The sequence below is a fragment of the Gavia stellata genome, chromosome 30 (assembly GCF_030936135.1).
Source record: "Gavia stellata isolate bGavSte3 chromosome 30, bGavSte3.hap2, whole genome shotgun sequence".
In the NCBI taxonomy this organism is placed as follows: Eukaryota; Metazoa; Chordata; class Aves; order Gaviiformes; family Gaviidae; genus Gavia; species Gavia stellata.
This window is the reverse complement of record NC_082623.1, coordinates 2,945,040-2,971,780: the sequence shown is the minus strand read 5'-3', so window position 1 is coordinate 2,971,780 and position 26,741 is coordinate 2,945,040. Positions and strand designations below refer to the sequence as shown.

Sequence of the window (26,741 nt, the reverse complement as noted above, 5' to 3'; positions counted from 1 at the left end):
GGGTAATCTTCCTATTTGCTGACTTGACTTAATTATCACTCGGTGGAGAGCTCAGCTCTGGCGAAGCTGCGGTACGGGGAGGCCCAAACCACACACAGCGCTTGGGGAGGGATTTTGATCCAAAAAGAAAAAAAAAAAAAAGAAGTTCAAAGGTGTTTTTGGCTTAATGCGGTTTATCTAAATTGCTTTATGTTCATTAATCTGGATTAACACAAATGCTCTTGGAACAGCTGGCTGGGGAAGGGTTTGTTCAGCTATTCCGACGAGGACAGACTTTTCCAAAAATGAAAAGTTTGAGCTGGGGAAAAAAAAAAAAGCGAGGTCCTGTGTGGCATTGAGTACGTGCGAGCCCTGCAAACAGAGCAAAGCTGTTCTCATCCCTGCTGCCCAAATCCATGGGGTGCCTTCGAGGGTCATCCTTGGCACTTGCACACCCTAACGACTGGGCGGCTTTCCCCGCTGCCAGCGGAGGATTAATCCCCCTGTTCTCTCCGGGGCGATGCGAACCCCTTTTTCAGCTGGCGTGCCAAAGCGGTTGGCACGATTAGCTATTGAACTTCAAGGTAAATTGGAGGTCAAGCCCAGATTTGAAGGTGGTGGTGGGCGCGAGCGTGACTCAGGGAGCCATGTGATGTGGGTGATGTCCTGGAGAAGCAGGTGATCTCCCCGTCCTCTCCTTTCCCTGGGGCTGGGATTAGGAGAGATTTTACAGCTGAGTGGCTGGCCTCATGTTAAGATTCGGTTTGCAATGGCTCAGCCCCCTGGCCCCTTGTCAGGAAGGACCCTTTAGGTCTTTTATGGCCATTTTGCATGTCAGCAGGGCAGTTCATGCCTGCTGGGAACCTGTCCCTGGGAGGGATCACCCCTTTGCATCGGTAGGGACTTCCCATCTTGAGAACAGGCAGAGCAACACCCAGTGTGGAAATTGGGACTCACGGAAGAGGATCGCAAAGCCCAGCACTGCAGAGAAGGTTGTCTCATGCTTGTGCATTTGCCTGGCATCTGGGTGCTCTTTCTTGCCCTGCAAAAGGCTTCTTGTGCAGCCTCAGGCAGGTCCTTGCACCTTGCAGCTTGGTTCTTCCCATGCAATGGGGAGAGCAACCCTTTCCACCCGTGATCAAGGATGCTCGGGTGGCACAGGGAGGGGGTTGGAGACCCGTCGGGGACCGACGGATCAGCTCCACGAAGGACCCAGCTCCAGCTCTCAGCAGCCACGAGCGGCAGCAGGGAAGCGAAGCGCTCCTGCCGAGCTGAAATGGAAGTTGTAAGCGGGATCTGGGCGCTGCCCAAAAACCAGGGGACTCCCTCCTCCCCCTGCCCCAACGCAAACAGCAGATTAACAATTTATTTGACGTGTTGCGGCTGGTTAGTTTCTTCTCCCGCTCCCCTGATCAGAGGGAATAAATGTTGCAGTGTGCAATAATGTTCATTTCAGGTGAGGGTAAATATAGAAAGGAAAACCTGCTGAGAGCGAGCCATTTATTTCTGCGTTTGGAAGCCTCTGCTCATAAACAGTCAGTCATACCCATTTGGAAAATCCCAGCGTGGTTTTCTTGGCCATCCTAGAAGAACGTTTACTTTCCTGTAGGTTAAGAAGTTCGTTTTAAATTAAAAAAAAAAAAATAATGGCATCTCACTTCCAGCTGCCCTCGGGTGTTTAGGGCTTGTTGACACACTAAGGCCGCTCTGTTCTTCTGCGAAACTGGTCTGGTGCGGGATCACGGAGGAGATCCTGCCGGGCTTTCCCAGCTGGTGGTGCTGGGGGAACCTTGTTCTTTCGGTTCCCCTTGTCCCCCCGCTTGTGCTGGGCTTGGGATTTTGTCAGACCTTTTAGCCTTGTGCAGGGTTAAAACACTCAGCTTTTGGGGGTGCCGGTGGGCGAGGATGCAGGGAGGCGCTCGGGGGGATCTCGGGAGCCGTGCTCAGGAGCGGGTCCATTGGGAGGCTGGGGCGGAGGGATGAACCCGCCACGCTGAGCTCACACTGGACCTGAACACCTCCGAGGGTTTTCGGGAGAGTGTGCCAAAGACAACAGGACGGTGCGGACTGCAGGAGCATCCATCAAAAGCCAACAGCCGGGGTAAGCCTGTGCCCTGCTGCAGCGTAGGAGAGACACCCCAAAACAGCATTGTAGGAGGAGGCTGAGGAAGGTGGGAAACCCCCGTCTCGGCCAGGCTCTGCGTCCCTCCTCTATCCCGAAAGCGGCACCGAGGAACCGTGTGGGAGAGAGCGAAGCGGCCAGCTTGAATTGGACGGCTGCCCCACGTCGGCTGTTCGCGGCTGGCACCGGCCGAGCGGGAGCCAGCTCCCGGCTCTGAAGTTTTCTGCAGTCAGTAAGGGTCTCTCCATGTTTTCCGACAGGCTTTGGATTTGGCTCGGGTTTGCCTTGGTTTCCGAAGGCAAGAGGCAGTTAAGTCTCTTGGAAGAATGAATTAATTAGCAAATGCCTTTGGTCAGGTCACTGCCCTCGAGTAGTGTGCTTCATCCTTTAAAGCAATGCCTCTGCACCCAGGTAAGCCGCTCTGAAAGGCTTATATTACCCTTAGTATTTTAAGAGCTATACATACATCATCCCGGAGGAACCCTTTTTAAAAAAAAAAAAAAGAGAAAAAAGCCTCCCCCAAAACGCGGTGTTGACTCTAACGGTGGCATTTGTGTAAGCAACAAAATATTGACGCAGTTGGCTGGGGTCTGGCTGGGGCTTCTGGAAATAAACTGCTGCCTTGTTAAATTGTAGATGGAAATGCAAGTGGGAAAATGACTGACATCTTACACAAGGCGGGCAAATAAAATCGCTGCTTTACTACAGCGTGAAAAAACTCAGGAATTAATAGGTCTCCTTCTGCTCGGGGGTGTTGGATTTATCCCCGAGTAAGATTCATAAACTATTTTAAGGAGAGAAGTGCTACTTTTAAACACGCGCGTCTGGGTCCTGGAGTTAAAGTGGTGTCACTGGTGCCGAGTTAACCCTTGCCTTCTCGCGGCATGCCGGCCCCAGGATCAACAGCAGGCAGTCCCGTTCTTGGCAGATAGCGCTCTCGCCGAATATATAGACATATCAACACCTGATAAATGCTGTGAGTTTATTTTCGAAGGGTATTAAGCACGGTGTGTTCCAACAGCTTATGTCAGAAATGAGTTTCAGGCCTCAACCTGAACTCTGAGCTTGATTTTACCTGTGTGGGACATAAAATGCATTTAAAATGGAACACCTGCTCCAAAGCTGTGCCAGGGATGAGGTTGAAGCAGACGCACAGAGCGTTGCTGAATCCGTCTGGGGCGTGATCCAGTACACCCCCAGAGACTCCTGTTGACTTCAGTAGCTGTAAAAGCTATTATTGGGGTATCTTCTATGGGAAATATGATTAACAGAGCTTTAAAGAGTGATATATCGCTTTCCCTTCTCCCCAAAGCCCCTTCCTTCTCCACCCGCATCCTGACAATCTGCCAGTTGATGTACACATGCTCCTGGAAAAGCAGGATGAGATAAAAGCCGTACGGAGCGCGCAGCAAGTCTGCCAGTGGCACGGGGTCTGATTCACCAGCAGCAATGACACCGGTGTAATTATACACGCTCCAGTACGATTTCCCAGTAATTATTCTGGAATAAAAGCCTGCCTATTTCTGTAAGAGCTTATGTCACTTGGAAAGCTGTTATAAATTCAGCTGGAAAAAGGGACCCTTATTCTGGGATAAGTGTGGTTAGTGGTTAGCTGGGAACGGGGCTATTCCTGGCGCTGCCATCGACCTTCCCGGTGATGCGGGGTAAGTCACCTCACCTCAGCGTGTGTCACCTTCTCCTGCTGCAAACCGGGAATTACAAACAAGGGCTTTCTCCGCACGCAGCGTTTTGGGAAGCTCTGTGACACTGGAAAAAAGGTGTCACAGGGTGACAGGCAGTCATTTAGTGGGACTCGGTGCTTTTTTACCCCCCTTGGAGGCATCTTGATAAAATTGTAGGTTGGAGAAATGAGGGATGCAGCCGGGAGCTGGCGATGGGGACTGGCTGAGTCGCCGGAGCCTGGGGCCGTTGGCGTATTACTGGGAATACAGTGTTTTCCTCTCCGATTTTAAAAATAGTCTATTCTGTTCCAAGTTGTAGACCACACCCCTCGCTAGGGCATCGAAACGTCTCGGCTGCTGTTTTCTCGAGCCAGCTCCTTCCAGCGTGCAGCGTCAGGGTACGGTACCAGCATCGATCACCCCAACTGCCGGGCGCTCTGGATGCAGCGAAGAGATCGGGTCCTGCCCTGGACTGGCGGTGTTGTGCCTTTGGTCCTCACAGACCGGAGGGGAAGGGAAATCTCCTGATTCGCAGTATTGTGGTCTCTTCTTCCTCCAGTATCCCTGCCTGATTCAATAGCCGGTTCTGTCACCCTTAAGGTCCTTAAGTTTTGCTTCTGCTTGTTACTTTGCAGCAGCTTCTTGCACAGCCTCAGAAACCCCTTTTGGCTCCAGCATCGCGCAAATATGCACGGTCAGAGCTGAAGATGCAGCTCGTTCGTAGCATATGGCATTAAATTCATACTAGCGATGGGGACGTCTAGTGTCAAAGTTTTTTTTCATTTGCACAGATAGTGCAGGGTGGTTCACAAGCCAGAAATTGTCCACTTTGCCAAGCCCATGGAGCAGATGGACCAACGTGCTGATGCTGAGGGGTGAAGGGAGAGTCTGTCCCAGCACGTTCCCGCGACCTCCATCCCTGCGCGAGCACCGGAGCGGGGCTCACCGCCGCTCCGAATTGGGCTCTGGCCAAGGAGGCGGAGGGGGGTAAAAAGCTTTTTACAGCCCATTAGTGCTCCCTAGAGCCGTTCAGCCCCTCTCGTAATAAAAGTGGTGGAAGTCACAGAAATATTACGGCTAGTCTGCAGAAGATGCCAGCCCGCCTCCTGGCTCCGTGTCCCTTCCCAGTGACTTTGCCGGAGCTGCTGACCCTCCCGGCAGCCCGAGCTGCTGGAAGTCCCTCTGGGAACGCAATAACAAGCTGGCGAGGGCTGGTCCCCCATCCGTCCCGAGCTCCCCCAGCAAAATGTGCATAGGAGGGTTCCAAGTGTGAATGTGTGTGTGCTAATGGGAAATGAATTGCCTCTTGCCCCGAAGCCTTGCAGCTTGAGGAAAACAACGCAGGGTCTAGGAATGACCTCATATCGCCTCCCAGGGAATGTTTTGCCAGATGAAGGGGGGAGAGGCAGCATCAAGACAGCACAATGTATGTATCTCTCTCCCTGTGTAAACATCCCTGTAGCTGCAGAAACCTCTTAAAACCCCGAATGAGAGGAGAACAGCTGCTTTGATCTGTGGATGTGGTTGTTATTTTCTAAGTGCGGATCCGTTCTTTTTTTAATTTTGCTTCAAATTAAAAAAATGCCTGTTGTGATCTTTTGCTTTTATTTCTTGGCTAGGGACCGGAGCAGGGTGCAGTAAATTTTCATTACTCCCCATGTAACCGTTTCAGCATGGTTGACAATTCCTCGCTGGCTCTTCAGCGCCGCAGCACAATGGACCGAATCTTTTGGCCCTACATGAAGCCAAAGCAAATGGATTTTGCCCAGAAGTGCACGACGGGGAGTGGAGGCAGCGAGGAGGAGAGTCCCGCCACCTCCTTCCCTGCCCGAAACTCACACACACGTGTGCACACACGGCTCGGGCTGGCAGGGTTGTCCCGATGCCTTTGAAGGGCTCCGGAGACGGCTCCCGGGGACGGATCCGTGCCAGCCCCGCGCCGCGGCAGCAGGAGCTGGTAAGGAGCCATCGGTGCCGAAGCGCCGGGCTGTCTTGCAGGCGATTTAAGTGTGATTCATGGCCCTCCCTCCAGACTCCCTGTGCGATCTTGGGAATCTCCATCTGCCTGACTTTCCCCATCTGTGCGCCGGGCAGGGGGACGGCTCTGCGCTCGGAGGGGCACCGCGGCCTGCGCAGCCCTGAGAGCTCCGTCGCCCCTTCTTCTGCTCAACCAGGCAGCATGCTTTTGGAAGAAAGGAAGATGATATATATATATTTTTAGGGAGTTTCTGAAGGTCAGCAGCTCACGCCAACCCCGCTGCTTTGCTGTGGTGCTTTGCAACCCCGTTGGAGGAGCGAGATGTGGGGCTCAGCCCCTTCGCTCCCCATGGCATGAGCGATGCTGCTGTCGGACGAGGACCTGCCTTCAAAGGCAAGATCCACCCCCCAGTGCAAGGCGCTGGTTTAACTGGGAGCACTTGGCTGGAGACCCGTCCCTGCTGAGGCGGTCCGGGCGCGAGCAAGGAGTTTGCTCGTCCCCCCCGTGCCGTCATGTGGCTGCCCAGTGTTTTGGCGTTTTGATTACATACGATACTGTGTATTTAAGACTGGTTTATGGGTGTTTATACTAATGCGTAAACCTGTAATTTAGAAGCTCGGTTATAAATCAACATCGCTGAAGGTCTTGTCCCTCGTGCCTTGAGATTGGTCTCCAGATTTAGAAGACAGGTTAGAGGGGAAAAAAAAAAAAAAAAAAAAGGAGGACTGTTTAGTTTTCCTCTGGTTATGATGATAAAGGATCACGGGATGGGATGCGAGCGTGTCCCGCTCTGAGGTGCGGCAACCTGGCACAGGGATCCGCTGGCGTAAGCGAGCGGAGAGTTTCCATTTTGACTCTGCTCTTAAGACAGCTGTAAGAGAGACTTGTGTTCACATGGCAAATCCCAGCCCAGAAAGAAGAGCGGTGCCACGGCTGCCAAGCTGATGCTCGTGAGAGGGTGGTGGCATCCCACTAGCGATGTTCTCGGCTTGTGCCAGGACGTGGGCTGCAAGGACCAGAGCCCCTTCCCGCTCGGCACCGCACGTGAGGAGGAGCAGCCGTCATCCCCAAGAGCTCCTGGCACAGACTGGGGCTGGCAGGAGAGCCAGGAGCATCCTCCAGCGGCAGTGCCGAGCGGGATAGCACATTCCCACTGGTGCGTCATGGTCGTCTTCTGATACATCCTAACGATGACACCTCTGCATTCATATTTTTACATATAAAATTCTTTTACAGCTTTAATAATGATTTCTGCACCTTTGCCCCTTCCCAGGCTACCCTGGCTGTGCCAGGGATGGTTTTGCATTACTGGTTTGATTCAATATAGCGGCGCAAGATGTGCTGTGAGTTTTTGGGGCTGGTTGTGCCAGTGCAAGTGTTCTTCCGCTGGATTTCTCATCCAACTGGGCTATGGCAGAGCCGGTCGTCCCTCTTGAGAAACCCCTTTTAGCTATGATGGGCTGGAAGCTGCCTTGCCCTGCGCTGCCAGGCCAGGCAGACGCAGGCTCACCTGGCTCCAGGTTCACCTGCAGCCACCATGCAAACATGAATTTCAACACTGGAGATTTGTGTTGGGTGTAATGGGCATGTCTGTGCATCTGTCCTTCAGCTGATGCTGGTCTCCTCCTCCCCTGGAAGGGGTCGGTTCCCGCATGGGTTTAGGACCCCGACGCTTTGCGTGGGGGACCCACTGGCAGCAAGCAGAGCTATGTGGGTGTAGGACGGCTCTGCGGGGCCGGGAGGGAGAGCCTTGCCCTTGGCCTCTGCCTTTGGAAGGACCCAGCATGCAGATGAGCTCCCGGTTTCCATGTGTGCTGCTCTCCTGCGCCGGTCACGCTGCATCTGTCCTGTCTAAAGCAGACCTGCTCTTGCAAACCTTCTCCCTCAGGGAATGTCCCTGTCCCCTGAAGGCAGCCCCAGGGTTATGCATTTTTGTAGGGAAAGCATAACTAGACCCAGGGACTCTGCAGCATCCTCCTGTCCAGCTGCGGTCCCTCCCCTCCTCTCCGCAGCGAGATGGTGGGGGTGCCTTGGCTTAGCTGGATGTTTTCCATCGCCTCCAGCCCCCTTTATTGTATCTTTAGGGGTTTTGAGGACAAAAGGGGATACGAGAGGCTGCAGGGGCAGCACGGTGGGCAGGATGACTGCTGGGGCTGTGGGACCCCATGTCCCCGGACAGGTGGAATCTCCGCACACCTTCCTCCCGGCCCCGCTCCTGGCTCCCAGCCTTAGCTCCCGCTGCAGTTTCCTGGCTGGCGATGCCTCTCCTGACTCAGGGAGCAGAAACACCCCCAAAGAGAGATGGTGCCAGCAGCTCCCAGAGCAGGACTGGTCACGGGGTGTGACAGAGGGTCCCCCTGCACCCCTGGGATGCCGGCTGCAGGGAGCCAGGCTGTGAGAAGCTCCCGCAAGCAAACAAAACCCCCCTGAATATTTCCGAATGGTCTTTTTTCTTCCTCCCTCCACCCTTATTTCCAGTCCCCCCTCCCCACCTCTCCTTTGCAAACAGCAGAGCTGCTCTCCGGTCCCGCTTTCCACCAGCCCAGCACCCCGAGACGCTCCCGCAGGCGCCGAGCCCAGCCAGGTCGTGCCATCTGCAAACTCTTTTTTCTTTTATATATATATATTTTTTTTTTTCCTCCCCTTTTCTTTTCCACCCATTGCCTCTTCCCATGCCATACGCCTCCCCCAGCCCCCCCCTTCCCCTTGCCACCACCCCAAGCCCTCGGCTGGCCGAGGGGCTGCGAGGTGCGGGGTGGGTCTGGGGGTTGCGGGGGGCTTTGCATTGATGCATTGATCGCCCATGGTCTCCGCCTGACCTCCCTGCTCCCAGGGAAGCAGTCTCCATGGCTACTGGCCCTTCTCCTCCAGCGCAGACTGTAAATTCCTGCAGGCAAAGCCCAGCCTTGGGGGTGCGAGGGGGGGAGCCGGGAAGGAGTAAGCAAAGCCAAATAGAAAGAAAGAAAGGCTGGGAGAAAAAGGGCGTTGCTTGGATGGGGCTCTCCTTTCCACTCCCCTTTCCCAGGTCCCCAGCACCAGGGCAAGGCGCCTGCTTCCCCCCTCCAGCGCTGCTGCTCCTGCTGCTGCTCCTTGCAAAACTGGAATTGGCTGGGATTATTTAAGGAAAAAAAAAAAAAGGAGGAGAAGGAGAAGGGATCAGAGCAGCCGCCAGAGAGAGGGCGATAGAGTCCACTTTCCTCCAACTGCCCTGGGTCTCCTTCCCTCACTCTCTCCTCTTCAGCAACACCAAGAGCCCCAAACTGAACCCAGAGCAGCTTTTTCCATCACTTCGGTTCCCTTCCCTCCCTCTGTCTCACACACGGCAAGAAGAGAGCCCCTTCCTCCTCTTGATTTCCCTTCGCATGCTCAGCCTCTTGTTTCCTTTAAAGCACCAGAAATCCCCCCTTCTTGCCCCCGCTCCTCCATGCAGACTGGGATTGCAATGGGAGCCTTGCAGATTGCTGGATTTTCCATCCTTTTCTTTCTCCTCCACTCTGGAAGCACGCTGGCAAATAAAGCCAGTCAAGGTAAGAGAAAATCTTCCCAGCTCGAAGGTTTGCTGTTTGATGTGTGTATTAGGCAGCCGGACCTCCTCTTTAGATCTGGGATTTTATATGCAGGCTGGAGAAATTAGCAGCAATAACAACAAATAGTGGAGGGGATTTTAAGTGTCGCTTGCAGATATCCTTGCCCGCCGCCTTTGATTGGGGTTTTTTTGTAAACTCTTTCATGAGTTGCATTTCTTACACTTTATTTTTTAGGGGTCGGACTCTTTATCTCAAGGCAGGGCGTGCAGAGGCAGAAAATCGGGGGGGGCAAACAAGTCTGCACCCATCACAGGGAGTGTGTTGCTGTTTGGAGGGGTTTGGGGGGCTTTGCTGGTTTTTGGGTTTCGGTGTCTGTGGGATGGGGATAACACCCGCGGCGGTGCGGGCGAGGAGGGCTCGTTTCGGGCTGGGTTGGAGGGAAGGGAGGGTTGGAGGGATCCCCTATAATGCTGGGAGGTTGCATCCGTGTTTGTGCGTTTTTACATAGGCGCGGGTTGAATCTATGTGCTATAGGGGTGTGGGCTGCAGAAAACTTCGGGTAGCTGAAGGCAGCAAAGCCTGAAAAATACGGGAGCTCTTTCCCTATCTCTAGAACAGAGAGGTATGTCCCATCGTTATCAACTTCAGGCTTTTCTGTTTCACCGCTCCCGTGTTTAGCCACAGTTTCTCCGGCACAAACGTACACATGCAGCTTTATGTATGGTCTATCTATACCTTAGGTTTTCTATAGCACCTCTATATTTAGCTCGGATTTTTCTCTATACACACGCGCACTCCTGCGCGCGCACACACAAACGCACACAGCCCTATGTGCATGATCCTGTTGGCTGTCTCGAAGGGGTTTTTTCTCCTTAATTCGCCACTATCTATACAATCTGTTGGGTTTTCTTTTCTCTTTTTTTTTTTTCCATAGCACTTAACAGTATGTAAGATTTATCAAAACCAGCTTTGGCTCTTGCTATTGTAGTAGCGGCGTGTTTACGCATACGGCGAGATTAAATAGAGTGTGAATGAAATATAGGAGCGCAGGATATAATTAAAGATCTCTTATAGGCATTAGTAATAGGCGTATTTCAGCCACGCGCATGGTCGCCCTGTCACCGACAAAGTTAGAAGGAATTTCAAGGCTATTGTCTTATCTGGCTTAAAGTGTTTTTAAAACAATAGGCGACTTTTCGGGAGGGCAGTCTGGGCAAGCACAGGGGAGATTTTCCAGGGCAAAGGTTTGGTAAGAAGGCGTCCAGCTTCACGTAAAGCTTTATGATTTAGGCTTAGAAAGGAATGCTTAGGTTTTTATCCCCCCTCAAATTATCTTGAGTGTATGCATTGCTTTCATTTCTTATCATAATATTTATTTATTAAGGCCTTTTGGTTTCCAGTTCCATTTAAGCCTGAGCCAGAATTGCATTAAAATAGCAAAGTAAAATTCCATCGTGCAGAGACTTGACAGATCCCTTCGGGGAAGGAGAGGGGTGGAGTGGGGGTGGAGAGAGGTGAGCTCAATCCTGCGCCGGGGTAAATCGCCCGCCGTACGCCCGGGATGGTGCTGGCTCCTCCCGGCCCCCGGCGAAGGCACTGAGCAGACCCCGGGGGTCCGTCCGCTCTGCAGCCAGGGTGGGTTTGGGATGGAGACTTAATCCCCAAAGCCGCTGCTGGGGTGTCCCGCAGGGTGGTGAGGGGGAGGCGGATGTGGAGGGGTGAAGGTTGGTGCCCGCAGGGATGCGAGGGCTCTGGGCAGGGATGGAGCCGGTGCTTTTTGGATGAGGCTGAACTCGCGGACCCGGCGTCACCGATGGCAGATAAACCCCGTGCTTTTCCTAGGAACCCACTATCGCCTGTTGTTCTGCATGCACAAGCGTCGCTGAGCTCTTCGAAGACACCCCGTGCGCCTGGGGCATGTCTTAGTAGGATATTTCTGAAAAGCATCGGGCATCCCCCCTGCATCTGCGGGGTGATGCCCCGAGGATGGGGTACACATCACCCCTCCGCCCTCACCCTTTGCCCTTTCAGGGGACAGCCACCCTCGCCAGGTGACTGTCACGGGCTGGGGACGGCTCCTCTCCCCTCGGATGGGCTTGTTTTGCTGTGATAACATCACACTGTGGGTAGGGCTTGCTGGCTCATTTCTTGCGCTGAATTATCCCGGAAAGTTTAGTCTGTAGGGAAAGAAGGATTTAGCAGAGCCGTCACCGGGCCTGGAGGGTGTCTGCCAGAGGACCTGGCTGTCTGCAGGCTTTATAGGGTCAGTTTAGGGCTAGCAAAGCTTTCAAGAGGATAACTGACAATATAAATCCAAATAACCCTGTGGAGGCTCCCGACATGCGCTCAGCTGGGATGAAGACTCCCTGCAGTCCCCATGCCAAGCTGCCCAAACGGCCCCAAGCTGCTGCCGTACCCACAGCTCCCCTGTTTTTTGGACAGAAGATGCCACCCCCCATCCCATCCCGTCATCCGTCAGTCCGTCTCATAGCCTGCCAGGCAGAAGAGCCTGTCCTGAGCTCCCACTCTCGGTGGAGCAGTGCCCGTGCCCATTGTCTGCCAGCATCGGTGTCCCCCCCCGTGCCCTGGGGAGGTTGGAGCCCAAGGACTGGCAGATTTGCACCCTCCTCTTGTACCAGGCAGCGCCCGGATCTGGCCTTGCCGCCGTCCTCTGGCAGCACCCCCGTACCTGGAGACACGTCGCAGGATTCACCACCTTCTTCTGCAACCAAATTGCACGTCCCCTCGGATGGTGCCCGGGGAACGGGGCTGGGAGGGAGATGCGGCATCTCCCTGGGGGACCCCAGCACCCCAGTTTGCAGCCCCTGGCAGTCCCGCAGCCCCGGCCACCCACCCAGGGCAGGGGTCTGAGTGGGACGGCGGCCCCAGCCCAGCTCGATGGTCACCCGTGGGTAAAACCAGCCCTTTTGGCCGGTGCCGCCCGGGGACGGAGCTGCCATCCCGCGCGAGGGGCTGGTTCGGCGGGGATGCACCTGCAGAGCCTACGCCGCCAGGGATTATTTTTTTATTTTTTTATATATTTTTTTTAGGTGTCTAAAATTTTCCAATTGCAGCGTGGAGATGCTGTTCGATTCCCCTCCCATCTCCGCCGAACCTCCTCCCCCTTGGCCTCCGCTTTCCTCCCTCTCATGCATTCACAGTGTGCGACTGTTGTGCCTGTCCCCTCCACCCCTCTGAAATATGAAATGTAAAACTGTAAACATTTCAACATACAGCAGTTCAAAGGAGATCTTTGACTGAGGGCGTCTAACATGCCTGTACCGAGATTAAGAAGGGGAGGGGGGGGTAGGAAGGAGGGAAGAAGAGTTTTTTTGTAACTGCCAACAGGAGTATAAATATTCAGACACCTCGAGTCTTCCAGTGCGGAGATGTATTGCTGTCTCCAAACTGCTCAGGAGTTTTTATTTTTTTTTCTTTTATTTTTATATAGATTTTTCCTTTGCAGACGGTCACACCGGAGTAATCCATTTAGGAAAAAAATATGCATGAATAACCTTAACCTTCACTTTCAAAATTATAAGTCCCCCGAGAGGCTTTAGGAGAAGCCTGGGATGGCAAATAAAGTTTGCTCTGTCTCGCGGTGCTGGAGGAAGCCCGGCCGGCCGCGTTTCGGCGAGGCCGTCTTCCCCACCGGAGATCTTGCGATTGTTGCTCCCGAAGCCGAAAACAAACACTCGCGTTTTTTTAAGGCAAGGCTTGGTCAGCCTGATAAGCCGAAGGAACAACAAGAGCAACAACAGTTCCCCGGGGAGATGAACACGCTGTTAGTGCGGAGCATCAAACCCTCCTTGGAGAAATCGCGGCTGAATCGAGCCGAAGCGACCGGGGTTGGCACGAGGAGGTGGGATGGGGACGGAGGGAGTGTTTCCAACCCAGGGGATGCCGGATCTGCTGGTGGATCTGGGATCCGTTGGGATGACCCAGGCTGGTGCAGGGGATGGGGAGCTCAGCACGGCTCTGCCCTTGTGGGAGTGGGAAGCGTCGAGGAGGGGAAAAAAGCCCCTTTTAGGGTGTTGCCAGCTTTGGGGAAGCAAAACCCAGAGCGAGGGGTGCAGAGCGGGGTCTGGGCGTGGGGCGACGGCGTCACCAGGCTGGGAATCCCCCCAGGTCCTCGTTGCGACTTGTGGTTCCTCGTCCTTCATCCGTGCTCCATCATTCCGCAGGGCTAAGCACTGTGGCTGCATCTACCGGGTCCCGCCTGCTTTTGGGAGAGCTGTGTGGATGTATGGGGCGTTGGGCTCCTGCAGTGGGGCTGGCGCAGGGGTCTGCATCGTGCCGTGGGATGCAGACATCCCCTCTGACCCAAACCAAGAGCGGGTACCTGCCCAGGGACTGCTGGCACGGCATCCCCGGCACAGCATCCCCATCCCGGCAACAAGCCGTCACCAAGCACCTGAGTTAGGATTTCGAGTTCAGACGACGCATTTTGGCCAATTTGCAAAAAGCTGCCCCACAGAACATCCTCCTCCCCTCTTGCCAGCCCCCGGCCCCCATCCCCTCCCGGCGGGACGCCATCGGCTGCACCGGAGCCGCCCATGGCCGTGCCGCCGCCGTGCAGCACGAGTCGCCCTCGCGAGCTCCGCGGGCGAACAAATGATTAATAAACTGCACCACAGTGTCTGAGGTGGTTATTAATACCCTGGTAAAAAGAGCTACTGAAGTTATAAAGCTTTAATTTGGCATTAAGGCCGAGTGGAAACTCTGCGTGTCTGCCAACGGCTACACACACATCCCTATACAGACAGGCTGTTAATATATATGCCTATATAAAAATAAAGAATAAAATTAATTTGAAAGAAAAAGCTGAAGCGCTTGCAGAAGAGAGGAAAAGGACAGTGGTTTTGTTTGTTTAGAGGTTTTCTGGTGGGTTTTTGCTGCCCTATCTGGGCCCCCTCCTCAAATTTATTGGGACTTTCAGCCTATGGATAAAACTGTCTTCTATTATTTATTATTTTTTTAAAAAACAAAATAAGGAGGTGAGGAAAGAGCCTCAATCCAGGCTTTAAAAATAAACGAGCTGTTGCTTTATCTCCCCTCGCCGTCATGTATCGCGGGCAGCGTGACGCCGCAGGGCAGGGCGCAAGCGTGGGACCCAGGTGCCCCTGGGCTCCGCCACCGCCTTCCCCGCCGGCCTCGGTCAAAGCCCTTCGCCTCCCCAGTGGGTGCGCACTGGTCCTGGAGGGGTTGGCGGTCCCCCCGCTTTTGGCACGCTCGAAATGGCAGTGGCGTTGAAACCGTCTGCCTCCGCTGCCTTTGAAATGGAGAATAAAGCTGCAGCTGGAGCGGAACGGGGCCCAACAGCCAGCGCTGGAAAATCCCACCCACAACGGAATAAAAAACATCGCCCGAGGCGCGGGGCGAGCGCCGCAGCCTCCTGCCCTTCGCCACAAACCCCCCGGTACGGCGTGGCGGCGATGCCGAGGATGCTCTTGTCCTCTGAGGAGCCCTAATTAGCCCCAGAGCGTGGTGGGATGGGGAGGTGGGGCTGGGCAGGGAGCGGGGGCCGCCGGACGTGGGGGAGCCCTGGGGTCCCCCGCAGGACTTGGCCTCTTCATCAAAATTAAATCCCTCTCCTGGTGCGAAATCCCCCGGTTCTGGGGATTTGGGGCACGACGCACCCATCTGCGCCGTCTGGTTTGGGCTCATTTCAGGCAACTTTGGGTGAAAAAGGGCATCTTTGATTATTTGTGCAAGAAGGGGAGCGAGGGGCTGTAGGGCTGCAGGTCTGCAGGGGGTCCTGACTGGCAAACCCCCCAAAAAACCCCACCTCGATTTGGGATCTGCACTTCAAAAGGTCCCCCCTGAGCAGGGGGACGAGCAGGGCGCACCCCAGCGAGGAGTTTTCACGAGTAAATAGGGACGGGAACATCAATAAGGGTTTTTTTTAAAAAAAAAATCTTCTCTTTGCTTGGCTTGAAACTGAAATCCCTCGCGCCTTGGCGGCGGCTGGGAGCACCTGCAGCACGGCCGTGGGCTTTTTTTTTTGGATGGAGAAAATTCTCCTGCGGGAAAAGCGGGCTGTCCCGACGGCAAACCTTCCCTTTCGTGGGAAAACGCCGCTTGCGTTGACAAAAATGCAAAAATTTAGTTTTTCGGAGGGCTTTTTTTTTTTTGATTCACTACATCATTTCTGAAGGATACTTCTTAGGAGCCAAAATTTCAGCATTCTGAAATTAGGATCTTTGCCAATCTCGGGATGGCTCCTGGGGTTCCGAGGAGGGTATTTATTCACTCTTCCCACACACACACACGCTTTTTTTCCCCTTTTTTTTCCCTTTTTTTTTCTAATCTTGTAACCTTTCAGAATGTCTCCAGCTTTGGAAAAATTACAGAGTGGCAAATTTATAATGTTTTCTTTTGTACTTTTGCTGCTGTGTAATCTTTCCAAAGTTAGAGAAGTTTTGAAGTTACAGAATGGAAAAAAAAAAGGATAGAAAGAAAAAATAATATACATGTGCGAGTGGGAAAGGCACGGCATTGTGTTCAGCGCCGCGCAGACGTTGTTCATTGTCTTGAGTTTGAGGGCGCAGGAGGAAAAAGGAATAGAAAATAAAATCCGCAAAAAAGTGAGATTTCTGGCAAAAGGTTGGGAAAATTTCAATGATGTGATGTCTGATGGATGCTTCACGTTTTGGGTGGTTTTAGGGGAAGGAGATGGAGGTTGATGGATGGTCTGTACTGTTTGGGTGCTGGTTCCCACCTGTACGTCAGGGTGGGTGCCCGGGGTGCTGGGACCCGGCAACTCCCACCGTGGGACTGTCGACTCGAAGCATCGAGATGTGATTTATAACATGGGGGGGGAAGACCCGAGGGAGGGCTCCCAACCACGCAGGGTCAGGATGAGGATCTGCAAATTCACTACATCTTTGGTTCAGCGTCGGTGGCGTTGCTGTCGAGTCCCCGCACCCATCGCTGCCCGTGAAGCGGCAAGCGCTCGACGTCCCCCGCACGTCCCCCCAGCTCCGGTGCCGCATCCCTCCCACCACCCACCCGAGAGCCCCGGTGAGGGATGCTGGAGCCGGAGGCAAAGTCGCTGCAGGCTGCGATGCCGAACGGCGCTCGCCAGCAACGGAGGCGCTTCCTCCTGTGCCGAAAGGCTCTTTAAGGCTGAAACCGTGGTTGGGAAGGAGTGAGCTCTGCACTCCTGCGGCTTTTCCAGGTTTTTTTCCGCCGGTATTATTTGCACACGCTTTTCGGTTTGCAGGATGGGGCCTTTGCGGGTGGGTCAGGGGTTCGGTGGGGTGGCCGTGCCCTGGGGCGGGGATGGGGTTTGCAGCCAAATGTGTAGTTTGGCTGGGGAGGAACCAAACCTGAGCCACGCTCGACTCCCCGAAGGGACAGCACCCCCCTCCAAGCCCCGCCGGGACCCCCGGCGCAGGGCGGGCTGCGAGCTTCTCCCCAGGGATGCCGTCGGGTGCTGGGGTGGTCACAGTGCAGCGACACCGTGGCCGGTGCCATGGGTGCTGGAGACGACGGTGCCAGCTGGGAGCAGGGTGCCGGTCCCCGTGCAATCCCTCCGTCGTCTCCGCCGCGGTGGGTCAGCCTCCAGCCGGTGATTAATGGCCCAAGGGAGGCCGTGGTGGCCGCGGGCCATGGCTAATGTCAAATAACAAATATGAATGCGGGCTGTAAATATTTATACAATGCGCAGGCACGTGCCGCCTCCCTGGTGCAAAGGCAAAGCTCTCCTCCCCCCGGCCGGGTGACTCACATCTCCCGGCAAAAAACCACCGGGGTGGCCGGGAGAGGGCTCGGGCCAGTGCTCCCATGGCCGTGGCCCCCGTCCCGGTGGGGCTGGCGGGGCTGCCTGCCCACCCGCGGCTTGCAGGGATGTTTCATGTCTTTGGGGACGTCCCGGAGCCCTTCTGTTCTTGGGGTTGCTGCGAAGCAGCTTTTTAAAGGCAGCTGAGAGCTTGGCAGCCTCAGGCTCCTCTTTATGGGGTACTGAAGGGACCCTCAGATTCTCCTTCCCTGGTGGGACCTTTCCCATCCCCATGGGAGGTGGTGGAGGTGAACCCCCCCGGGAGCAGCGCTGACGCTCCCCACGTGCCGGTGGAGTTGGAGCCGGGAGCCCGGGGTGCTCTGGGAGCCCTGCCCGTACCCGAGGGGCCGCGGGCGATGCTCAGCCCCCGCCTCCCCCCCGGGGGCACCCAGCTGCCTTACACCACTGCCAGGCGTTGACAGCCAGCGAGGAGGACGTGCCCGCTCCGGGCGTCACATCTCCCATACTGCCTGCGCAGGGAAGGCAGAGAGCAGCCGGGTGAGCAGCCTCTTGCTCATAAACCTCCGTCCCACGCGCTCGAGGCTCCTCTGTTCCCCAAATACCATTAAAACCTCCGCTCCCGTGGCTTTCTGCCATGGCAAACCCTTGGGCATCGCCACTTGAGGCCATCACTGGTACATGATGCTCTGGACGTGATGTCCCGGGTAGCACAGTGCTGCATCCCGGATAAGTGGGTTGACGGGCAAAGGGGGATGAGAGGGACACGGATTTTGGCTATGCCCCCGAGGAAGCCTTGATGTTTTTCCCAGTTCTCCCTCCTGCTTCCCACTCCCAGCTCCCAGGTTTATTTAATGCGGTCCCTGCTAATTCGTGCACATTCCTCCACGCCTAAGAATAGAAAGCGATGACGATTATTTGGGTGACTGGTCGGCTCAGGAAATGGCTAATTGGAGACAGAGACTTTCACCTCTGCCTGGGCTGGCTCCAGCCTGGACTACGGGCGCCGGAGCGGTGTTTTCTACCATCAGAGACGCAAAGAGGTCGGGGAGTCTCAGGGCGGCTTGTACGAGAGCGGGGACACGGGCAGTGCTGTTCGGGAGTGTTTGCCTTTCCAGCGGCCCATCCTGAGCCCATCACCAGTTGCGTCAGGGCTGGGTGCGGTGAAGCCACCACGGAGCAAAGCAGCGTTGCTCCCTGGAGCCACTCTGGTTCACATGAGGGTTGAAAAGCCGGAGGGCTGCTTGGTTTCATCGCCTTGGGCGATGGCTCCCAGGGACGGACCGAGGTCCCCCCGGCTCTCCCCATCGCTCACCCCACCTCTCCCCTTGCAGATGTCGACGAGTGCGTGGAGGGCACCGACAACTGCCATATCGACGCCATCTGCCAGAACACCCCCAAGTCCTACAAGTGCATCTGCAAGTCCGGCTACACCGGCGACGGGAAGCACTGCAAAGGTAGGGACATGCCACCGGAGCCGGAGCCTGTCCGACGAGTGACAGCCCCGGCAGGTCGGAGGCAGGCGGTGGCTCGTCAGCAATGTCCCCTGCCCTGGCAAAAAGGCTGCTTGTTTACCCCAGCCCACCAGAAACCTTTTATTCCATTTTTCTGCCCCAAACTGCTGGCCTGTGGACACTGCGATGCATGGGGACGGAGAGGAGTGTGACTGTCCCTCCCGGCGGCGGTGGCAGCCGTCGTGCTCCCTCCCCTGCTCTGCAAAGAGCCGCGTTTGCAAGGCTGGGGCTGCCCAAGCCCAGGAGGGTCACCTGGGGCTTGTTTTAAACAAAGCTGGGCTTTTTTTAACTGCAGGATTTCCAACCCAAAGGCTGCAAAACTGGGTTAGCAGATAAAACATGAGAAGTTTAAAAATAAGATATAGAGATATAGATATAGGTGATATAGATATAGACGTAGATGTAGATATAGATGTAGATGTAGACATAGACAGATATAGATGTAGATATAGATAATATGCAGCTGAGTGGGGCATGGAAAGAAAATGGGCTTCTTGGAGGAGCGGCACCAGGAAAGCAGGAGCGGGGCAGGGGAAAATTTCCCGGCTCTGCTCGGAGTGGGTCCAGGGTTGGGATGGGCTGAGTACAAATAGCAAAAGGATTAAAGCGCGCTCCAGGCACAGCAAGGCTTCGCCATGGAGACGGGCAGCTCTGCCCACCACCGCTGGGAAATCCCGTGTGATTCCCAACACACTGCACTGTGCCGAGGCTTTAAGACGGCGGGTTAGCTGGAAGTCCAGGGTCTAGACTGGGGAGGACGGGGGATGTTTTTGCAGGGTGTGGAGGGATGCTGCAGGTGATAACGCAGCTGCTGGAATAAGCAGAGACAGCAGAGACTCCAGGGCACAATATCAGCCAAGTCGCAAACATGCTGTAGATGGGGAGCTGCACCCGTGCAGCGAGTTGGCTGTCCTCAACCGGGGCAGCCCCGCAGCTCTCCTGCCCTCCTCTCTCCACAGACGTCGACGAGTGCGAGCGGGAAGACAACGCAGGCTGCGTCCATGAGTGCGTCAACATCCCCGGCAACTACCGCTGTACCTGCTACGACGGCTTCCGCTTGGCGCACGACGGCCACAACTGCTTAGGTGAGGGATGGGCCCCCGGCACGCATCGGGGTGGGATACCGGCGTGTCGCAGCCGCTCAAAAGCTCTGGCACCTTGGGACCAGCCCGCTGGCTTTCTTTGCTGGGCACCTCCAGCACTCTGACCCCCCAGACCTGTTGCAGAGCTTGGGGGACCATGATGGCACTCCCAGGGCAGCAAGCCGGCTGCAGACATGTCCCGTGCTGCGATGGCTCGCCGGGGACAGGATTGCTCCCCATTGCACGAGGCTGATGCCGGGGCAAGATGCCCTGTGCTGGAAGGAAAACCTGCTCCATGGGTCCATCCATAGACTGAGGGACGCTGGTGTACGGCTAGACTGGGAGGGTTGGGTTTGGGGATGCTGGACGTGAGTCGCAGCCTCCCCGTAGCCGCATCCTGCTGCGGTGAGCGGCCGGGCCGGCGGCTCTGCTCCACTGCCGAAGGCAGGACCAGCCAGCGGGTCTCACCCGGGCCCTGCCGCTCGCTCCGCGCGTGCTTGAGGTCAGCCCTGCACCTGCCAAAATAGATGAGTTAATAGCAAATACGGTGGGGATGGGAACCAGCGAAGGGACTGGGTAAATAATCCCCGGGCCAAGACAAACCCGGCATCTGCCTACGGAGTGGCCGTGCATCCTCCCCACCGCTTCCCACCACCCCAAACTCCATCCGGCCACGGCGAAGCCAAAGCTCCCGGCAGAGCCCTGGGGCCGGCCGTGCTGCCCGCGCCCCGGCACCCGCTTCCTCCCGCGGCACCCACGGGTGGGATCGCCGGGGCACGGGGCCGCCCGCCTTCCCTCTGCCTGGAGCTCATGCTATTTTCTAATTAGTGTCTGCAGCGGGGTCATTAATGAGCTCATCACTGGAAGGAGGAGGAGGGGGAAGGGATTATGGACACATACGCTTTGCATTAACCACCATCACCAGGATCTTTGCAGCCTCCTCAGGGAGGGGGGAGATTTACACAGCTGGGAGGAGGCGCGGGCGGGCGGCTCTGCCTTCCTCTCCCGGGGGAGGATGAGCCCGAGGAGAAGAAAGGAAAGCCGGCCTCGGCGAGCCGCAGACGTCATGTGTTTATGGAGTTGGGTGGGAGGGGACGGAGGTGGCTGGGGAGCAGCCGGGCGAGGGGGCACCTGGGGGGGCAGCCCTGGCTCCCCCCTTGAGCTCTTCCTTGGCTCATCCCAGCATCTTGGCTGCGTTGCTTTGCCATAGGGATGGTGCAGGTTTATACCCTGGCGCCCATTTTACAGACAAGGATGTCAAGACCCGCTGCTCTCCGGCTGGGTTTGCTCCACGGCCGCTCTTGGGGGGTAGCAGGGGTGAGCCCGGGTGGGTGTTTCCCCATCCTCCTTCCCCCTCATCCTGACCGTACTTTGCCCAGCCTGCGAGCATCCCCTCTTAGCCAAAAGAAAGAGAAGCTGAGCAAAGCAGAGGGTCATGCCCAGGCTTTGCTGGCGCCGCAGGCAGTGGCTGAGCCAGAGGTGGGTCGGGGTGCGTGCCCGCTGGAGCCCACCGGCCCCCCCATCGCCCACCCCAGGCGACCTTTTGAACCAGGAGAGGAATTCGAGCCCCCGTCCTGACACGGGCCCTGCTGGCCCATCTCCGTTGCATTTAATAAAACAGGTATTAGAGCAGCGGAGTCTTGTTTCAGCCATCGGGTTTGAACGGCTGCCTCCTCATTTTTGTGTGGAGCTTGAAGGAGAAGTTGCAAGACCTTAAGCCCTTGTTATAAACGGGGGGATTTGAGGAGAGTTATTGGCATCGGTAGGACATAGCTTGGCTGGGATGAGCCTCGGAGGAAGCTGCAAGCCTCCTGCCATCCCAGAGGACGTCCCTTTTTTGTCTGGCTGCAGCCCGGCTGTCAGCCCTAGCCTGCCTGGTGGGCTCCCGGGTGTGAGAAGATGTTTTCAACACCTCCTTTCCAAGGTAGCAGGTTTGTGGGGTGCTCCTGGGCTCTGCTCCCATGGCAGTTTCTAGTCGGAGCTGCAGCCCCTGCTTTGATTTCTGAGCATCCCCCGGGGTGGCAGCATCCCCCAGGGGCTGGGGGACAGTGCAAGGCACTCACGCTGCTCGGGCATCCATCCATCCATCCATCTCTTTGCCAAAAAGCAAGGGGGTTTGGTGCGTGCCAAAGAGGGTGGTGCTGGGGGAGGGGGGGCTGGAGCTGGGAGCCCCCCCGGCGCGTGCCGTCACCGAGCCGCTATTCCGGCGTTTCCGGCAGCCGATGCTGGTCGGGCTCAGCTTTCTCCTCGGCCGCCGGCTCTGCAACGCTCGAGTTCACAGGAGGTTTTCTTTGGCACGAGGCCCCTCGCTCCCCGGCCCGACACCGTCACCCGGCCCCGGGGCAGGGGCGGCCGCAGCGGAGGTTTGCCTCTGCCCGAGCCCGCCACCCCAGTTGCTCTGGCACCTCGGGGCACCAGCGGGTTCAGCTTGGACCACCGTCCCCAAAAACCCTCTGGAGAGAGCAATGGGCTGTTACTCTTCATTAAACGAGGGATTTGCAGGGATGGAGCAGGAGCAGCCCGGGGCGAGGGCATCGCCGCTGCCACGGGTGTGCACTTCCAGCCCCTTCTAGTTTGTTAAACCAAAACAGGCACGAGGGCAGCAGAGCTGCCGGGGATTTGAGTCTCCTTACAAGTAATTATCCCCACTCCAGGCTAAGGTTTCCCAGCTCCCCCTAATGAAGTGCAGGCATCCCCAGCCAGCAACGGGCTCGCAGGGGCTGGGAGCGGGGGGCGGCTGCAGTCGGTGTCGTGGCTGAGCGTCCTGGGTGCTTTGGGGCTCCCGGGACAAGGAAAATCCCTTTCTCCGCGGTTTGGCCTTCCCATCTGTACAATGAGACCTTTTTTGCCTATCAGCTGAGGAAGCTGTATGGCCTCTGCCACTCACCTCTTGACGTGCTTTGCCTTCATCCCCTGCAGCCCTAAAGCATCCCTCTTTCTTCTAGCTGGGGGATCACAGATGTAAAGCAGAAATAATTTGCTACCTAGCAAACCTGTCGCACCCGGTTCCCCGTCCCCTTGGCGTGCCACGCAGCCGCGCTGACCCCCTGCCGCCTTCCCTTCGCAGACCTGGACGAGTGCTCGGAGGGCAACGGCGGCTGCCAGCAGACCTGCGTCAACATGATGGGCAGCTACGAGTGCTTCTGCCGGGAGGGCTTCTTCCTCAGCGACAACCAGCACACCTGCATCCAGCGCCCCGAAGGTTAGTGCATGGCGTCTCCCCGCCCCAGGGCACCCTCCGTCCCCTGCATTTATCGGGTAGGTCTGTCCCCCGGCCACCCCTGCCTGGTGCCTGGCTTTGGGTGCTGGTGCTGGTTCATGACCCTTCTTGGTGTTGCAAATTTAAAAGCAAATTTATTACGAGCACATTGGGAGAGGATGCTGCGGGGCTAATAAACATCTCCGTAACAAAACCCTCGCAGGCGCCTTAGTCAAGCCCAATAATACCAAACGGAGGACGTTAAGCCTGTATCCAGAGCGGTTTATTAAATAAAAGTTACCCGGAGATCCTCACGCCACCATGCAAGACTCATCTTCTCCTGCCAGGTCTTGCACAGCACCGAGCCCTTCGTCTCGATATCAGCTCTAAATTGCTGCCGTCTGGAGCGATCTCTTAGCCAAAATAGGAGGAAATGAGAGATTTTTGCGTCTCTGCTGATTTTTATCTCTGCTGCTTGGCAAAGCCAGCTGAATGTTTTTGCTTTCCTCCTTCCCCCTTCCCAGCTGCATTGGTCCCTCCAGCTCCCCGGGGACTCTTGCCCAGGCCAGGACGGCTCAGCGGCCGCGGTGGCATCTCTCGCGTCCCCATCCCCTGTGTGTCCAGGCGGGACGAGCTGGCTGCTCCTTCCCCCCCGGTGACACGGTGGGTGGCCACAGGGATGCAGGTGCTGGGTTTTGTGCTGGTTTCTGAGCTGAACGGCTGCAGAGCATTGTCGGCCCGGGGATATCTGCGTCGCTTCTGCACCCTGAGATTAGTTTTGTAGCTGCTACGCGGTCCCCGAGCTTGGGCTCAGGAGCGGCTGCTGAGGACGAGGGGTGGGACGGTCACAGCTGGTCCCCGGGCTGTGAGCCTGGAAAAAGCCGAGAGCTGAGGACAATTTGGGGTCCGATGTTAAAGCCTGTTCTGACTTTACTCCTGGCTCTCGGGCACTGCCAAGGCAGAAGCATTCACTATCAGAGAGCTAAACCTCAGCGTTACGGCCGTTTCCTTCCTTCTGGGGTCCTTGCCAGCTCCTTGTCTCTCTTCCACCCTGGCAGGAGGCTTTCTCCTTTCCCTCTGCTCTTTCTCCTTTTCTCATTCTCCTCTTGCTTTCCTCTCTCCTTCCTGATGCAGAGGGGATGAAACGCTGCTGGGTCAAGAGACCCGGGGGATGGATCCCAGGACCCCCCTCCAGCAGCACTGCGACCCTCTCCCTCGCACTGGCCAGTCCCTCCCAGTAAGGAGAGGCCAAGGGTTGGGGCTCGCTGGGGTATCGGTGCCTTTAAACCCCGTCGCACTCAGCCCGATGATGACAGCGGAGCCACCGAAAGCAAAAGGGGTGAGCAGGGTCACACGGTGCCGGTGCAAGAGCAGATGATGTTGCAGGGAGAGGAAGGATTAAAGGGGGTGCATCCCTTCCCGGGCGGCGGCTGTAGGCACCGAGGGATTGCTGTGTCCCGAAGTGGGGCAGCGGAGGATGCCGTGCCCGGGTGGAATGGCCTGGGGAGTCTTAGGAAAACAGCGTGCAGCCGTCCTGGCCTGGAGGGGAGCCAGGGCACATGGACACCAGAGCTTGCGTCTCTGCTGGGACATGCTGGAGGATCTCTGCTGGCCGTTGGGATCTGGCTTCTCTGGAAGGTGGTATCTCCGGGGGAGCAGCGGCGCGGCAGGGCAGGGTCAGCCTCAGAGGTCTCTATGTCCGCCATGGTACCCAGGATGTGACGGAGATGCTGCCAGCTAGTAAAGAGCAGCAATAAAAAAGAGAGGGAGAGAAAAGCCACTGTTTGGAGGAGAGGCTGAGAGAGCTTAGCTGTCCCTGGCATCCCTGGGGCACTGCATGCCCCGGGGGGTCCTGGGGCAGGGCTGGGTGGAGCGTGGGGGCTCGCAGCAGCATCCTGGCCCTGGGGCAGGATGGAGGGTGCCGGGCGTACAGAGCGGGGTTCCCCACAGGTTGGGGGTTCCCAGCCCTGGCACAGAGGCCAGGGAAGGGAGGGTTGGTGTGGTTGGAGGCAGGAGGCTCTAAGTACAGAGGGCTCGCCTGCCACTGCAATTACAGATGATCGCCCTGTCCATGATCACCCTGTCCTGGAGCAGAGCCAGGCGGGATCTGCCGGGCAGGTGATGGGGAGCAGCCTGGGACAGCCACAGGCTCCAGCCTGTGGTTTTTAACCCTTCCCATGCATGCTTGGTGCATCTCAGCATCCTCCTTTGAGGTGCCCTGACCCCATAAGGACCTTCCCTCATGCTCCTCTCCCAGGCTTTTGGCAGCCCACGGGCTTGCAGGTCTGCCTGATCCCCCATCCTGACGCCAGCATCGCTCAACCTGAGGTGGGCTTGGCACTGGGTCCCTGGAAAGGAGCCGACCCCCTCCCTCTGCCAGAAAAAGGCCTGAGCAGGGGGTTGCATCGCCTGGAGGGCCATCCCCGGCTTGCTGTGGGTTTTGTTAAATGTCTCATAAACTCCCGCCGATGCCCTGTTTGGCATCCGCTGAACCCGACTTTCTGCAGCTGAGTGTCCCCGTGCCCCGAGAGAGGCTTGTGCGGGAGGGGGCTGTGGACAGGTCAGCGAGGGTGAAACGGCAGCTCCGATAATGGGAACCAGCAGATCCCCAAACCCCCAGGGGCTGCCAGCATGTGAATCCTGCCCGAGCTGTCAGTTCATCCCATAGCTTACGGGCACAGCCCCGGGGCTCATCCCGGTGGAGCAGCTCCGGGGCAGTCCCCCCTGCAGCCGGCTCTGCCCCTCCAAACCCCATCCTGGCTCAGCTGAACAATGCCGTGACTGCCTGCCCAGGGGTCTGTAATCACAACCGTGCTCACCCCATCCTCCTCGTCTTCCGAAAAGCAGCTGCATCGCTGCGTCCCGTCGGTGCCAGGCAGGGCTGGTGGGCAGCAGCAGCTTCTGCGCCCACTGCTTGCCCCGAGGCATGGGAGCGGGGTCTCACCCGAGGCGGTGGGAGGGATTCAAATGTTCAAGGCTCCAGGGTGGCTTTGTCCACCTTCCTGAGCAGCTCTGTGCCAGGAGGTGCTGCCCTTCAAGGCATTTCCAGGGGTTATCCTGCCCCGCTAAGGTCCTCGCTTGCAGTGTTTTCCCCTTGTTGCCCCCATCTCCCCATCCCCATTCCACCCCAGACATCCTTCCGCCACCGTGGACTAGTGCCGGCAAGCTTTTGGAGCTCTTCTTTGCTTCATTCTCTCTTTTAGAAGGAATGAACTGCATGAACAAGAACCATGGCTGCGCCCACATCTGCCGGGAGACCCCCAAGGGGGGCATTGCCTGCGAGTGCCGCCCCGGCTTCGAGCTCACCAAGAACCAGCGTGACTGCAAACGTAAGGAGCCCTCCAGGGATGGGGATATGGCCTCCCGGGGACCCCTAACCTTGTCCCAGTGATACAGACCCCTCCTGGCCCTGCTGCAAAGCCCTGACCCCCTTGGTACTAGTTGATTTATCGAGCCTGAAGCCCTCTGGCTTCATTTTCCTCCGGCATGCCTGGCTCTGCCTCCGTTGCCCTTGCAGACGATGCTCCTGGCATTCCCCTCCGCTGTGTCTCCACAAGACGTTGTGCCCTTACACTGAATGGGCTGAAATGGCAGTTAAAGGGGGTCCCAGAGGTGCAACATCCCCTGTCCCTGTCCCACCGTTTCACTTTCCCAAGGGGAGATGAACAGGGAGAGTGCGATCGGCATGGGAGGAGCGCAGGAATCCTCTCCCCGGGGGACGTGGTGCTCTCAGCCTGTCTGATCTCCTGCCAGCATCTCGCGGGCACTGCCAGGATTATTAAATAGATATGTATGTGTTTATGCAATTATTTTTATTTTGTTTCTCATTTGCTGTCTGCAGCAAACATATAAAATCGCTGATGAAATGGAGTTTTAATCCTACGAGCCTATTATCCCTCCAAGCTAAATGAACAGTA

General features: G+C 56.6%; 1 protein-coding gene across 1 annotated transcript in view; it reads left to right on the top strand.

Moving 5' to 3' along the window:
• Positions 1-9,203: 9,203 nt before the first annotated feature.
• SCUBE3 (signal peptide, CUB domain and EGF like domain containing 3) overlaps positions 9,204-26,741 on the top strand; it is a 35,908-nt gene continuing 18,370 nt past the window's right edge. The window contains exons 1-5 of the mRNA XM_059831176.1: positions 9,204-9,288; positions 18,364-18,486; positions 19,503-19,628; positions 22,693-22,827; positions 26,028-26,153. Coding sequence (XP_059687159.1) covers positions 9,204-9,288; positions 18,364-18,486; positions 19,503-19,628; positions 22,693-22,827; positions 26,028-26,153 — 595 coding nt within the window. The remainder of the gene's footprint in view (positions 9,289-18,363; positions 18,487-19,502; positions 19,629-22,692; positions 22,828-26,027; positions 26,154-26,741) is intronic.